General features: G+C 40.4%; 1 protein-coding gene across 1 annotated transcript; it reads right to left on the bottom strand.

Moving 5' to 3' along the window:
* Positions 1–12,667: 12,667 nt before the first annotated feature.
* LOC149393844 (tubulin beta-1 chain-like) lies at positions 12,668–13,461 on the bottom strand. The gene is given in 3 exon segments (XM_089617339.1): positions 12,668–12,779; positions 12,782–13,132; positions 13,395–13,461. Coding segments are annotated over 3 exon segments (510 nt in total). The 3' UTR covers positions 12,668–12,687.
* Positions 13,462–16,260: the final 2,799 nt, after the last annotated feature.

Below are 16,260 nucleotides of genomic sequence, written 5' to 3'. Positions count from 1 at the left end.
ATCCTCCGCGGCCTTGCTGGTGAAGATATTCGTGTTATAATCTGCTTCAGGGGACGATTGACGAGCTCGCTTACTTTTACTTTTACTAGGACCTTTGGAAGTGCTCGGAGCCGTGGCGCCCGCCGGATTTTTTGTTCGAACCATTTTTCACCTTCACAAAGCATAATCATAAAAAATTCAATCTCGACATCTACAATCAACATAACCATTTTAAATACTAACAATGTCACAACAATCACAAATTCTATATCAATTCCAACTTCATTTAAACATAACAATATCAAATTCATAAACAATTCCATTCTAACACAAATTCTAACTCAAATTCATTCTAACACAAATTCTAACTCTAATTCATTCTAACACAAATTCTAACACAAATTCTAACTTCTCAAATTCATTCTAACACAAATTCTAACTCAAATTCATTCTAACACAAATTCTAACTCAAATTCATTCATAATAAAATAACAAACCCTAATTTTGTTAAATCAATAACCACCTTAAATCAATAACCCTAATTTTGTTAAATCAATAACCACAACATGCAACTCGGGGAAATAACATGAAATCCATATTCAAAAACACGAAATCCATATTCAACAACACGAAATTAAATCAATAACCACCTTAAAAACTTAGAAAATCATACCTTTAAAAAGAGAGTGAGAGGGGGTGAGAGAGAGAGAGGCGCGAGAGAGTTGGGCGGCGAGGACGTGGCGAGCGAGAATGGCGGCGAGGATGTGGCGAGCGAGAATGGCGGCGAGGACAAGGCGACGGCGAGAAATCGGGGCGGCGAGGACGTGGCGAGGGATTTTGGAAGAGAAAATGAAGACAGAGTCGGCCGAAATAGTTTGTCTCGCGTTTGTATTTTGAGGAAAATGAGAAAAAAAACTGAAAACTGGTTTATATAGTGAAAACCTAAAAACCTCGCCGCGGCGAGAATATGTCTTCGCCGCGGCGAGAAGATCCTACAACGGATTTTCTAACCGTTGTAGGATCATCTCGCCGCGGCGGGAGTCCTACATTGCCGCGGCGAGGCAATTTCATAGAAAAATGCTAGGCCACGGTATCCTTCTCGCCGCGGCGGAGTATATTTCCAGCCGCGGCGACATAATCTCGCCGCGGCGACTCTATTCTACAACCCTTTAAAAAAACCGTTGTGGAATTCGTCGCCGCGGCGAGGTTTAAATCGTGCCGCGGCGAGGTCCATCCTTCTACAACGCTTTGAACTTGCGTTGTAGAAAGTTTTCGCCGCGGCGAAAATCACATGGTGCCGCGGCGAAGGTTCTACAACGGGTTGTTTTAACGTTGTGGGAAATCTGAAATTTAAGTTCTTCTACAACGCTTTTGTAAAGCGTTGTAGAATTACCCAGATTCTACAACGCTTATCCATAAGCGTTGTAGAAACACCCAGATTCTACAACGCTTATCCATAAGCGTTGTAGAATCACCCAGATTCTACAACGCTTATGTTAAGCGTTGTAGAATCCCTAGTTTCTACAACGCTTATGTTAAGCGTTGTAGAAAGTCCGTTGTAGAATCTCATATTTGTAGTAGTGAATACATATTTTTTTTTTTGTTTTCACACTAAAATATGATTGATATCCGAACGATGTAAATGAGAAACATCATCATCATCAAAATCTTCGATCTCTTCATCAACAAGTGGCAAGCCGGATGTGAATGGGGGGATATTAGACATGTTGTCGTCTTCATCTTCTTCAATATTTCTCGCTTTCATGTGAACCACTAATGACAAATCTGGATTGACGGGTTCTGGTACGTAAAACACTTGAGATGCTTGTGAGGCCAAAATAAATGAATCATTCTCGTAACTTGTACGTCGAAAGTCGACAATCGTAACTCCGTCTTTATCAACTTTAACATGATTGTTGTCTGCCCATTTGCACTTAAACAAAGCTATTCGTAGCCCACAATAATCAAGTTCCCAAATGTCTTCAATGTACCCATAATAGTTCATAAAAGCTTTTTTTGGATTTTTATCCTTTGCCGAAGAAACGTGTAATGCTTCAGCAAGTAATGTAACACCACTATTTTGAACGGGATGCTTGTTGTCTCTTTCTTTGGTGTAAAAAGTAAAACCATTAACAGACCAAGCAGTGTACCTTGTAACCATTGACGAAGGACCGCCAGATATTTTGCTCAACGTTTCTGAATGTCCTGATTCTTGAAATAATCGTTTTCCAAGCCACTTCTGAAACAAACGATTGTGCTCTTCTTGTAACCATTTTTCATTTTTAGCTCTTTTTGGATCATTTGCCCTCAATTCTTTCAAATGAATATCCACAAACGGCGTGACCTCGGAAACGTTATGCAAGACATGGAGACTGGCTTGCTCCCACTCTTTCCGGTTGACGATAGAATAAGTACCTATACATAACCACTCATATAAGTAGTGGTCCTCTCATGAATAAGTTAAATACACAAAAGAAAGTGTCAGAAAACATACCTGTAGATAAAGCTTTTGATTCATGACTTGTGTTCTTTGGCAACCCAATCGCGTCTGCATTAGTTAAATACTCCGAACAAAATTCAACGGACTCCTCAGCTATATAGTTTTCTACTATGCTCCCTTCCGGTCTATTGTAGTTCTTCACATAACTCTTCAACACTTTCATGTAACGTTCGATTGGATACATCCAACGTAAAAATACGGGCCCACATAATTTCACTTCACGTACCAAGTGAACAGTTAAGTGAATCATGATGTCAAAAAACGAAGGTGGGAAAAACTTCTCTAGCATGCATAGAGTTTTTACCAACTCCGATTGCATGGAATCCAACCGAGTAGGATCAATAACCTTCGAGCAAATCGAGTTGAACTATACACATATCTTGGATACTGCAAATCTCACATCGGGTGACAAAATTCCACGCAAGGCGAGAGGTAACATTTTTTGTAGAAGCACATGACAATCGTGAGTCTTCATTCCAATAAGTCTCAAATCTTTCATAGATACAAATCTCGTATAGTTTGAAGAATGACCATCGGGAACTTTGATAGACGCAAACCATTTACACAACTTCTTCTTCTCCTTCCGATCTAGAGTATACTTAGCCGCTGGAAATTTTGTTTTTTGTCCGACCTCCTCATCGGCGTGCAAAATACTTCTTATATTCAGCTCCTTGAGATCCCTTTTAGATTTTATTCCGTCTTTCGATTTATGTGGATCATCAAGAAGAGTACCGATAACGGATTCGTAAACATTTTTCTCGATATGCATAACATCCAGACAATTCCGAACGTAGTGCGTCTTCCAATACGGAAGGTCATAAAATATCGATTTCTTCTTCCAAGGATTCTCTTGAAACGACTCTTTAGTACTAGCACGACGCTTTCTTTTTCCAAGGACTTCATTGACGTTTTTTACCATCTCGTAGACATCTTCACCAGACAAAATTCGAGGAGGGAGCCGTTCTTCTGTGTTGCCATCAAATGCTTGTTTTAACCTTCTAAATGGGTGGTCTCTTGGTAAAAATCTTCTATGCCCGAGAAAAACAGTCTTCTTACTATGCTTCAACCGAATGGAAGATGTGTCTTTCATAGAAATAGGGCAACCAATCGAGCATTTCACAGAATATCTTGACAAATTTCCATAGGCCGGAAAGTCGTTAATAGTCCACAATAACATTGCCCGTAAGTTGAAAGAATCTCGACGATAAGCGTCTTTAACCTCATAGCCCTTATCCCATAACATCTTCAAATCATCAACAAGCGGTGCCAAATAAACATCGATATCATTACCTGGTTGACTCGGTCCTGATATCAGAAGCGTTAACATCAAGAACTTTCTCTTCATACAGAGTTTTGGAGGGAGATTGTAGTTCACCAATATAACCGGCCAAACACTGTATTTACTGCTCATCATGCTAAACGGGTTCATACCATCAGTTGCTAAACCAAGATGAAGATTTCGGGGATCAGCACTGAAATCCTTATACTCAAAATCAAAGGATTTCCATTGGGCAGCATCGGCAGGATGTCTGAGAACACCATCACTGACACGTTTTTCGGAGTGCCAAACCATGTTCTTCGCGTGTTTGGCACTATTAAACATTCGTCGGAAGCGTGGCATTGGAGGAATGTACCATAACGACTGTAATCATAAAAAAACAATAAGAAGCATACCATTATAGGCTATACATGTATTTGATAATCGAGTAGTGAAAACATACCTTAACTGGAACTCCTTTGATTCCGTCACGTGGCATTTTACCCTTCTTCCACCTCGACTCTTTGCAGATCGGACATTCATCTAGATTTTCATGCTCGTGTCTGTATAAAATACAATCATTCGGGCACGCATGGAACTTCTCGTACTTCATACCTAATGTGCCCGAAGTCTTCTTCGCCTCATACATACTTAAAGGAACTTTATTGTCTTTCGGAAAGGCTTCTTTAAGTGTTTCCAACAATTTTGTAAAGCTAGTGTTTGTCCAACCACCCGACGCCTTCAAATGAAACAACGTAACTAAAAACGACAACTTCGAAAAGCTTGTACACCCTTCGTATAATGGTGTCTCCGCATCAATCATCATCGACTCAAACAACTCCGGCCGGTCAACAAAATCGTCCTCCAAATCATTCATCATTCTGGGCATATCATCAACATCATTTTCAATATCATCAACGCTATTGTTTATCGTCGAACGAAAAACCTCAACATGATAGTACCATCTTTGATAGGAGGTCATTATACCATACGCAAACAAATGGGTTCGAACAACATCAAGCGAAAAATGCCTATGATTTCCACATCGAACACAAGGGCAACGAATAGATTTCACGTCGTCCATATTATCTCTAGCGAATTTACAAAACTCATCTACACCTTCTTGATATATCTCAGTTAATCTATTCTCCCACATCCGTTTTTTCATCTTCAATGATAGAAAATCCTAGATTTTACAACAAATACCCATTCTAATTACCAAGTTATAAAAAAACAAGTATATTCAAAGCAAGTAGGAGAATAACTTACAAGATTTGGACGTATAGTTGAGAGTGATAACCAAGAATGGCGCAGAACAGGTCGGAATTAGGTTTGGAGTGGGTTTCCGAATGAGGTTTGGAGAAGCGGCGAGGTTATTCCGTCACGAGCTATACAACGATCTAGTCAAAGACAACCTCAATGATCCAAGCGTCTTGAAGAGGCCGGAATACGTTTTAAAACGCTATGGAAATATCACCGAAGAAGATTGGATAAAATTTGTTGAGTATAGACGTTCCGATATGTTCAAAAAATCATCGGACAATGGGAAAGAAATAGCGAGGAAGAACGTGTACAAATCTAGAACCGGCCGCAATGGATATCGAAAACTTGATCAACAAAAGGTTAGATTTACATGTTTTATTTTGTTGTCCATGTTTCATAATATTTATTAATTAATTTGTGGTATTGCTTGATAATAGTACGAGGAAACGGGTGAATGGCCTACAAAAGAGGTATTATGGGTTGAGTCGAGAATAAAGGGAAAATCATCTCAAGAAGTTACGGATGAGTCTATGGAGAGTGTCTTGCAATCTAAGGAACATCCCGGTCGTGTTCGTGGGCAATCTAAATACTCGTCAAGTTGCAATTCCGTATCTCGTCGGTCAAACTCGAGTGACGAGGTAACTAAGTTACGTCGAGAAATGTGTGAGTTAAAATCTTTCATTATGAAAGCCTTAACTCAAAATGGTTTGAGTCTCAAAGATGCTAATGACGAGTTGCCTAGTGTCCTACGTCCCACAAATGAAGAGGAAAATATTGGTGTTGATGAAGAGATGCCTAAGGGTGATGATGTAGAGATGGCTAAGGGCGGTGATGAAGACATGGCTAAAGATGGTGATGAAGACAAGGCTAATGAAGTAACGTCTTTAGGTAATTTTTAATTTTTTAATACAAGTAAAGAAGTCAAATATTTTTATATATATTTTTTAATAACATTAGTGAATTTATTAGATAAACAATCTCAACATGAAGTTGCCGACAAACCCGATAGTGTTCGAGCAAGTTGCTCAATGAATCCAACCACGCCGGTGACACCGTGTTCGGATGAAAGCATAGAATGCATTCTCCTCCTTGATGATTTCATGAATGGAGGAACGATTCATGTAGCAAACGGGCGAGCGTACATGAATGCCGAACACGTTCATTTTTCATCTTTGGAGGATGTAAACGTTCGAGTGAGCATTGCGACGGCTTTGATTAAGAAAGCTTTTTTGCCGATTCCCACCGATGAAGCCAAGACTATTGAAGAAGCCGTAGGGGGCTTCGTTAAGTGGCCAAAGAGATTAATAGAAACTGAAATTGCAAAAGAGAGTCGCGGCCCGGTGGTCACACAAGTGTTGAAGGTCGGTGGTGGTAGTGAACCTAGCGCCGATGACGATAAGAAGATTTCATATACGTTGATTAATCCAAAGTTTCGATTGCTCGCCCAACATGCCAACCGAGTAATATTACCGAAAGGGGATGCAATCAATGTCAAAGTTTGTGCAAGTATCGCCGTAGAGCGTATTCCGGTGATGTTTGACGATGTTAAAGAATTCCTTACATACGAGGAAATAGGCGCGTCATGCATAACGGTTTACATGGGGTAAATATTTCTTTTATATTCTTTTTCTTATATCAATATACAATATTTCATTTTATTAACTAATCCAATAATTGTTTTTCGTAGTTATCTACAATCCATATTAGACAAAAATAAGAGGAGTGAAGTAATGTGTTTTGTTGAAGCGGGTTTGAGTTGCTACCTCCAAACCAACAACGATGAGGCCCATTTATCCGAACGCGTCAAGCAAATCGGGAAAATAGTACGAAATTGCAAACCAAAACAACTAGTTTTGATGCCGTGCAATTTAAATGAACATTGGATGCTTGTTGTCTTCGATCTTTGGAAAGATCAAGCGATGTTCTTCGATCCGTTGAAAAATAAAATCCCATTGGATTTAAGGATGTTGATAAAAAGGTAAATTAATTACATGTTATTTGAAATATTTCATTTCCACTAATGCTTCTTTTCTAATTTTTTTTTTTGGCGTATAAGGATTTTTTCGGATTTCAAGCTTCACAATCAAGAAGCCCGAAGTAACGGTCAATCAACCTTAATCACAAATGCCTCGGCTCCCAAACAAATCGGAAACACGGAATGCGGGTATTATGTTTTAAGTTATATGCGTGATATTGTTGGAGTTGGTATAGATAAATTACAAATGAAGAAGTCATATACACCGGATAACTTAGAGAGAGTTCGAGAAGAGTGGGTGTTATACGTACAAACTTTTATAGAATGTGAATATTAGTTTGATTTTGGATATAGATATTTATTTTTGGATTTTTTGGATATATATTTGGTTTTGGATGTTATGTATATATTTTGGATGTTATGGATGTATTTGGATTTTTTGGATATATATTTGGTTTTGGATATATTTAATTTTCGTGTTTTTAATTGGAAATCAAAAAAATAGCTCTCAGGTACAATTTGGCCGCGGCGTGTAATCATTACGCCGCGGCAAAGTTTCATGGGAATTCATCTCGCCGCAGCCAAAGGTATTCCTTGCCGCGGCGAGAATTTTTAAAAAAACATAATTCTTGTTCGCCGCGGCCATGTATGTCATTGGCCGCGGCGAACTATTCCACAACGGTATGTCTGTACCGTTGTGGAAGATCACGCCGCGGCGAGTACGTACCGTTGCCGCGGCGAGAAACGGAAATCAACATAATTCTTGTTCGCCGCGGCCATGTATGTCATTGGCCGCGGCGAACTATTCCACAACGGTACGTCTGTACCGTTGTGGAAGATTACGCCGCGGCGAGTACGTAACGTTGCCGCGGCGCGTTTCGGAAATCAACATAATTCTTGTTCGCCGCGGCCATGTATGTCATTGGCCGCGGCGAACTATTGCACAACGGTACGGTGTACCATTGTGGAAGATCACGCCGCGGCGAAATCAATACGTGGCCGCGGCGAGTTTTAAAAAAAATTGATTCATTTTCACAACGGGACCGTCCCGTTGTGGAAACGTGGAGGTTTCCACAACGGTACTGTACCGTTGTGGAATCCCTAAGATTCCACAACGGTACGAGTACCGTTGTGGAATCATTACACAGCGGAGGATTCCACAACGGTACAGAACCGTTGTGGACTCATTCCACAACGGTACTGTACCGTTGTGGAATCCACTGTTTGTAGTAGTGATTATAGAACTATTATGTTATAGTGGCCAAGTCTTTTAATTTCTGAATTGAGTTAATAAGTTGTTAAGTATTTTAATTTTTAAATTGTTTCTGATTTGAGAAATATGTTATTAGTGTTAAACTCGTTGATGATTCTATCAAATTATTTAGTATCTTCATTTAATTTACGTTTCAAAAACGAGTTCGACTATAAGCTCGACTCTTTTAATTTTGAAAAAGAATATCAATGAGAAATGTTTTATTTACATACAGAAATAAAAATAAAAGAAAGGTTCGACTACGAACCGAGGGTTCGATTATTTCGTAAATGTTTTATTAACTCGAACCCAAAATTATGTACAATTTGGTTAGACATTTAAAATAAACGATTTAGTTTATTTTAAATGAAAAGGTTGTATGTATTTATTTACGTTCTCAAATGTTTATTACTTGTCAATAAAAAGAGACAAGTCAAAAATATTTTTTTAAAATACATTTGAGAAATGTTGTTTCGAGTTATTTTCGTATAACTTACGTAAGCTATAGATTTTTAGTAGGAGTTTCTTTATACGTTCTTTTCTCTTTGAGTTCGGTTGGGAACCTATTCTAAGCAGTGAGCTTTGCCCAGTCAGAAGAATAGGTGGTCGAATAGTATAGAACGTTCCTTAGCTTAGATTAGAAAAGCAATATCAAGGCCTTATTTTTAGGCGTCGTTTCTTTTTCTGTATCTATGTTTTGTCTTCGTGTATTCTCTATTTCTTGTGTTTAAGACACTCTGAGTAGCGTGAGTAGGACGTTTTGAATACGTTCCTTGTGAGCTTTCTTTCCAGTAGAAGTATGTACGTTAGTGTATCGAGGGATGAGATACTAAGTACGCTCGACGTTCGATCTTTCTCTTCCATAGGTAATTCCAGATTGCTATAAGGATTAGCAACGAGCAGAAAGAGCTTATGTGGATTGGGTTATACGTTAATTAAGAAGTACCCTTTCCTGCGAAGAAAGATTTCTAGATTCGTGAGAATCGTTATCCAGGTAAGTAGATTATAGGCACCTACAATATCAAGAAATGTTATATATATCTGTATATATACATATATTGTATGTGCATTTTCTATATGCTTTTTAGTAAGCAAGAGTAAGACAAGCCAAAAGATAAGTCACTATCAAGATTAAGGGCTTTAAGCCACTAACGAACTGGAAAACGGAATTAGTCCGGCTAACAAAAATGGATAGAGATAACTAGGAACCCGAGCCTTTGTTACGTGTTTAGTTAGTTCCCCCCCAAGAGATCCAGTCCTAGTGAACTGGGTTATGAGAGACTGTGATTAAGACTCGTATTCAAAAGCGAGGATATTATGATAGGATCTCTGGGAGTCATATCCTGAGATCTTATAAGTCACGAATTAATAAGCGAAAAGAATATATGTAGGATCGGGATTGAACCCGAACTAAATAGTCTCTCATGTCAGGTTAATTAAAGAGAAAACATGGAATGGTACCTCCTCCGACATATACCCCATGTTAGCAGGTACCTGTAATCCTTCGTGGTGGTACCACATGGGGATTAGGCAAGAGACTGTGCACCCTCCTGTCTGACGCCAATAAGACATGTGTCGTGTGGATATCATTAAGGGATCCCGAGCAGGAAATGTATTGTATGATGGGAATTTCCGGGACCTAAGCTGGCATATTCTCAAGTAGGTAAGAGTTACCGGGACCTAAGCTGGTAATTCCTTAGATTATGATAAAAGTAAGTACGTTATGATGTGAATCACCGGGACCTAAGCTGGTGAATTCTGAAGTATGAGGAATCTCTCGGGACCTAAGCTGAGTGATTCTAAGTAAGATAAATCTATCGGGACCTAAGCCGATTGATTCTTAAGTAAGGCGGATTTATCGGGACCTAAGCCGATACTTCCACAAGTTATGATAAGATATGAACTGCAAGTTATGTATTACTTATGTGTTATGTGCACGATGCATTAGTTATATAGTATCCGCTTACTGGGTCTTTCGACTCATAGTTATTATCTTGATATTATAGATAAAGGCAAAGCTAAAGAAGATTAGGCAGAGCATCATCAAAACCTAGTAAGTAAGTAGGCGTGTGTATGTACGACTGCCGACCTGTGGCTAAGTCAAGGGCGAATTAGTCTGTTTGTTTTCAAAAGACGAGTCTTTTTGTTTGTAAAGTTTTAAATAGTATGTTGTAGGAAAATCGAAAAATTCACCCATATTTTGAGACGCTTATGTAAATATTTCAAAAGTTTTTTTAGAAAATATTTTTCGGAAGCGCTTCCACCAAAGTTTTTATGAATTTTATATTATGATAAGTAAGATTAGGAAGATCTCTGCCGCGGCTCGCGGGCGAGCTAAGGCTCGCGGGTCGTGACAGAATTTTTGGTATCAGAGCCCAGGTTGAGCCGTTTCTGTAGACTTGTGGTCATACATACACTAACTTACTTAGTTATAGGTCGGTTGATGTTTAAGATAGCCTTATCTATGATATCTTGTTGAGTCTTTGTGAAAGATAGCGGTTATATTAGGATAATCGAAGGCTTACCCATTCCTACTCTTAGGTGAAGTAGGGGTTATCTTTTTGTTTGTAAAGTTTTAAATAGTATGTTGTAGGAAAATCGAAAAATTCGCCCATATTTTGAGACGCTTATGTAAATATTTCAAAAGTTTTTCTAGAAAATATTTTCCGGAAGCGCTTCCACCAAAGTTTTTATGAATTTTATATTATGATAAGTAAGATTAGGAAGATCTCTGCCACGGCTCGCGGGCAAGCTAAGGCTCGCGGGTCGTGACAGAATTTTTGGTATCAGAGCCCAGGTTGAGCCGTTTCTGTAGACTTGTGGTCATACATACACTAACTTACTTAGTTATAGGTCGGTTGATGTTTAAGATAGCCTTATCTATGATATCTTGTTGAGTCTTTGTGAAAGATAGCGGTTATATTAGGATAATCGAAGGCTTACCCATTCCTACTCTTAGATGAAGTAGGGGTTAAGAATGGGACCTAAGAAGCAAACGCAGATGGATCTTTCACAAGAAATGACTAAAATTAGCAGGGCTCAAGAGCGTCAAGCAGAAGATGCACGTCGAAGGGATGCTCAAATAGAAGAGCAAAACATGATGATCACGTAACTTATTGCGCGAATGAACGAGCAGTAGCCTCCACGGGGTCAAGAAGAGCCTGAACCCCGGGCGCATCGACCAGAACAACCTAGAGGTCAAGAGGAGCACGTGCCAAATGTGAATGTGAATCTAGGTGGTCAGAATGTGCAAGCACCACCACAAGCTCCAACTATGGCACCAGATGAGGTTCCGATGTTTCAAATTCCTATAATGGCACCGATTGTCGGAGAGCCCGTATATGAGCGCTTTCGTAAGCATAAGCCACCGACTTTCAATGGAGATGCTAATCCTTCCCTTGCGGAGAATTGGATTAAAATGATCCAACAGATCTTCACGTACATGCAACTTTCCGATGCTGAGAGAGTTGCTTGTGCTGTGAACCAGCTAGAACTTGAAGCTCGAAGCTGGTGGGAGGTGATCGCACTCTATGAAGATGTTTCTCATATTACATGGAATCGTTTTATCAACCTATTTTATGAGAAGTACCTAGGCGAAGCTAATCTCTCGGGTAAGGTACGGGAGTTTATGGATTTTAAACAAGGAAAGCTCTCTGTAGCTGAGTATGTAGCCAAGTTTGATGAACTTGCAAAGTTCTCGCCTCTATGGTACACTACCAGAAATTTGGCCTCTAACTACTGCCGAATGCCGTAGTCATTTTAAGTCGACTACAGTTTATCGACTGTCATCTATTCCACTGGAGTCTTATCTCTTTGATTATGACTCCAGTTTTTGGCCGTAGTGTATCTATTTTATAAGACTGTAGTTAATATATATAACTACATTTTTTAGATGTACTCTTACTAGTCCCATCTATAAATACTACAGCGTTATGCTGTAAATATATAGAACTCAATTACATAAGAAAAAAATGCTACAGTTTAACAAGTAGTCTTGATTGATTCAATTAGACAGACTACGACGTTTTTGTGGCATCTATTGCACTGGAGTCTTATCTCTTTATCTATGACTTCAGTCTTTTTTGTTGAAGACTACATCTTTTAGGTGTAGTTGAAATTCATGAAATTATATTTTAACAATATAGACTACATCTTATTTATGTAGTTTATACAAAAATATATATTTAAATAAATATAAAATGAAATACATTTATAATAAATAAATATCCAAAAAAATACATAATAAAAATAGAGAATCATTTATACATCCCTAAAGAATTTTAAACGAACACCAATACAAAAACTCAATATAATCAAACATCAGATTTGTTTTGCGGCTGATAACTTGAAAGAAAGCAGCAAGGTTAAGAAAAATTAACCTCTCTCCCATTTCAAGAAACCCCCTAAATCCCTCCTCACTCCTGGTAATCAGGTTCTTCTTCCTCTTCGGCAGTGGCGTCCTAGTACTGCTGGTACTCGGACACGATATCGTTCATGTTGCTCTCGGCCTCAGTGAACTCCATCTCGTCCATGCCCTCGCCAGTGTACCAATCCTGAACATGGCCGTGAACTACTCCCTCACACGCCTGAACATCTCTTGGATCAAAGTCGAGTTTCCGACAAAAGTGGAAGCCATCTTCAGCCCGATCGGAGGGATGTCACACACGTGGACTTGACGTTGTTTGTCCCACATCTGCTGAGTCAGCTCGGGGACGGTGAGTGCTCTGTACTGCTGGGACCCACGCGAGGTCAGGGGAGCGAATCCCACCATGAAGAAGTGGAGCCGAGGGAACGGGATCAGGTTCACAGCTAGCTTCCTCAGGTCGGAGTTGAGCTGTCCTGGGAACCGCAGATAGCAAGTGACTCCGGACATGGTTGCGGAGATCAAGTGGTTCAAGTCACCGATTGAAAAAACCAAGACCAAAGTTGAATAAACAAATCTTTGTGGTAAGGCTTACGAACCACATCCATGGAAATTGTCTAATTCGTTCCAGTGCTACCTATTTTGATACTAATCTTTCTTAATGCATTTAGTTTTAATATACATAGACAATTCACAGAAAAAAAAATGTGTAAACATAACTAAGACAAACCGGTTTCTTTTCATTATGTTATAAATCTCATGATCTAGAGTTAAATCGAAAGAGAGAAGAGAAAAATTACTCACAGCTAGGAGTGGAGAGCTTGAGAGTACGGAAGCAGATGTCGTACAAAGCCTCGATGTAGAGAACCATGCACTCGTCGGCATTCTCGACAAGTTGGTGGACAGCGAGAGTTGCGTTGTAAGGCTCCACGACGGTGTCAGAGACCTTCAGGGATGGGAAGACCGAGAAGGTCATCACAATTTCAAAACCAAGTGATCATTTAGCTCATACTGAATTTAATAAATAACAAAGATTCAGTAAAAAGCCTTTGATCACAACATCACATTCCGTTATACTTGATTCAATATACAAGTCATAATTCCACGATTTATTTCCAAACATGAACTTAGGAGACTTTAAATCTGACTCAAAATGCAACATAAACAAAACTATGATTGCAAGTCAATGCTATAAGACAAAGTAAATCAAGTAAACAATTACCAACAGTAATTCCAATAATGAAATACTACTTCTGATCTATAAACACACTACTACAAATTAACATATTAGGTGCGGAAGGGTATTAGATGCGACATGTCGCACCAGATAGTCCTCCGAGCGACTAAAAATTTCGTTGATGATTAGTGCTATCCGGTGCGACTTTGTCGCACCTAATACAAATATGTCGCACCTAATACTATTGGGTGCGACACAAGTCGCACCTAATAGTATTGGGTGCGACGGGTGTCGCACCTAATGAGTTTAAAAATTGAAACGGTCAGAAATTCCCCCCGAATTTTTTTTGGTTTCCTAAAAACATATTAGGTGCAACATTGGGTGCGACGTGTCGTACCTAATATGTTTTTAGGTGCGATATTCGGTGCGACATTGTCGCACCGAATAGTTTTAGGGTATTTAAATACCGAGCGTCTTCTTCCTCGAACCCACCGCCTCTCTCTCCATCTAACCGTCTCTCTCTCTCTCCTTCGTTTATCTCCTGCCGTGATCTCCCCCGCCGCCGTGACCTCCCCCGCCGCCGTTACCCACGTCCAGCCACCATCGCCCGCTGCCCGACGTCCAGCCATCGCCGCCCGCTGCCCCAGGTCCAGCCACCGCCGCCCGCTGCCCCATGTCCAGCCACACCGCCGCCATGACCCACGTCCAGCCACCGTCGTCCTCCTCCAAGGTATGTCTCTCTCTCTCTCTTCCCTTCTCTCTTTCAGTCCTTCATCTCTCTCCATTTCAGACCAGCTCGCCGTGATCAGCCCGCCGCCGTGACCAGCCCGCCGCTTTGACGAGCCCCTACCCACGTCCAGCCACCGCCGCCCATGCCCCACGTCCAGCCACCGCCGCCCCTGCCCCGTGACCAGCCTGCCGCCGTGACCAGCCCGCCGTTGTGACGAGCCCCTGTCCCACGTCCAGCCCCGCCGCCACTGCCCCACGTCCAGCCACCGCCGCCCCTGCCCCGTGACCAGCCCGCCGCCGTGACCAGCCCCTGCCCCACGTCCAGCCCCGCCGCCACTACCCCACGTCCAGCCCCGCCGGCCCTGCCCCACGTCCAGCCACCGCCGCCCGCTGCTCACCGGTACATCTCTCTCTCTCTCTCTCTCTCTCTCTCTCACCTTTATCGTCATCTCACTCGGTCTCTTTGCAGGTTCGTCCCGCTCCCAAATACAAGCCTCGCTCGTCGACACCGCCGCTGCCCCCACCGTCGCAACCCGTGCCCGACCCCAATCAGCGAAGCTGCCCCCACCGCCGCTGCCTAGCCCGACACCGTGTTACCTCGCCATTGAAGGTGAGTGACAATATTTATATAATTGTTATATTTTAGATTGAAATTGAAAATTGAAGTTGAAATTGAAATGAATATATGTTTAAATTAGAATATAACAATTTGAAATGAGTATATGTTAATTAGAATATTGAGTTAAATGGTTGAAGTTAAAATGAATAAATGTTGAAATTGGAATGTTGAGTTAAATTGTTAAATGTTGAAATTAGAAAGTTGAATTGGAATATTGAAATTGATATTCGTCTGTTAGTATTTAGTATGTAATTATTGTTAAATATGTTACATTTAATGTAATTATTGAAAATTTATTGCGACCGAGCCACAGAGGCTCGGTTTAGTATTTAGTATGTTAATAGGATAGACCTGGTTGGTTATATATGTGTTTTTTTTTAAATTGCAGATTTTGGTTAGTCAATATTTTACGGGAAACTCTGCCGAATTTTCGGTAGAATAATAACTATATGTAATATAATGAATTCTAAACATTTTTTCAAATTAATATATATTTTTCACAATTTCTCTTTCACTCTCACTAATTCGATCTCGAATCTTTCAAATGTTAACGAGTCACTCTCAATTTCCTAACAATTTATCACTCTCAATTTCATAACAATTCACTTTAAATTTCAAATATTCACTCTCAATTTTACCTCTCAGTTTTACCTCTCAATGTCAATAATTCACTCTTACAAAATGAATTCTAACGATTCATTTTTATCTCCCAATTTCCCGTCTCATTCAGAAGAATGTCAAATCCAAGTAGGGACTGGATTACCGAGAACAAACGGTTGAGTTTGCAATATAAAACAGGGGTTAACGAGTTTATCCGCGTTGCAAGCAAACTCCCGAACGAAAACGGTCATTATCGTTGTCCTTGTAAGTCTTGCAATAACGTGAGATGTCTGGACATCGGGGTCGTAAAGAATCACCTTTTGAACAAGGGGTTTACCCCGGGATACACCGAATGGTATCATCACGGCGAACGTCGAATGGTAGAAGATGTCAGCGAGACTAACCAAAGAGGAGTCGGTGGATTGCACGATGCTCTCCATGATATAATGGATCACGAGGACTTCGACGATTTTACGGATCCGACTCCGAGTGAAGTGCGTGCAGATGAGCAAGTGGAAGATTTGTTCGCTGAGTTGGAAGCAGAA

The sequence above is a fragment of the Urtica dioica genome, chromosome 6 (genome assembly GCF_054948205.1).
Source record: "Urtica dioica subsp. dioica isolate 48M chromosome 6, U.dioica_male_clone48M_v1_H2, whole genome shotgun sequence".
Lineage (NCBI taxonomy): Eukaryota > Viridiplantae > Streptophyta > Magnoliopsida > Rosales > Urticaceae > Urtica > Urtica dioica.
This window is presented reverse-complemented; position numbering and strand designations above follow the sequence as displayed.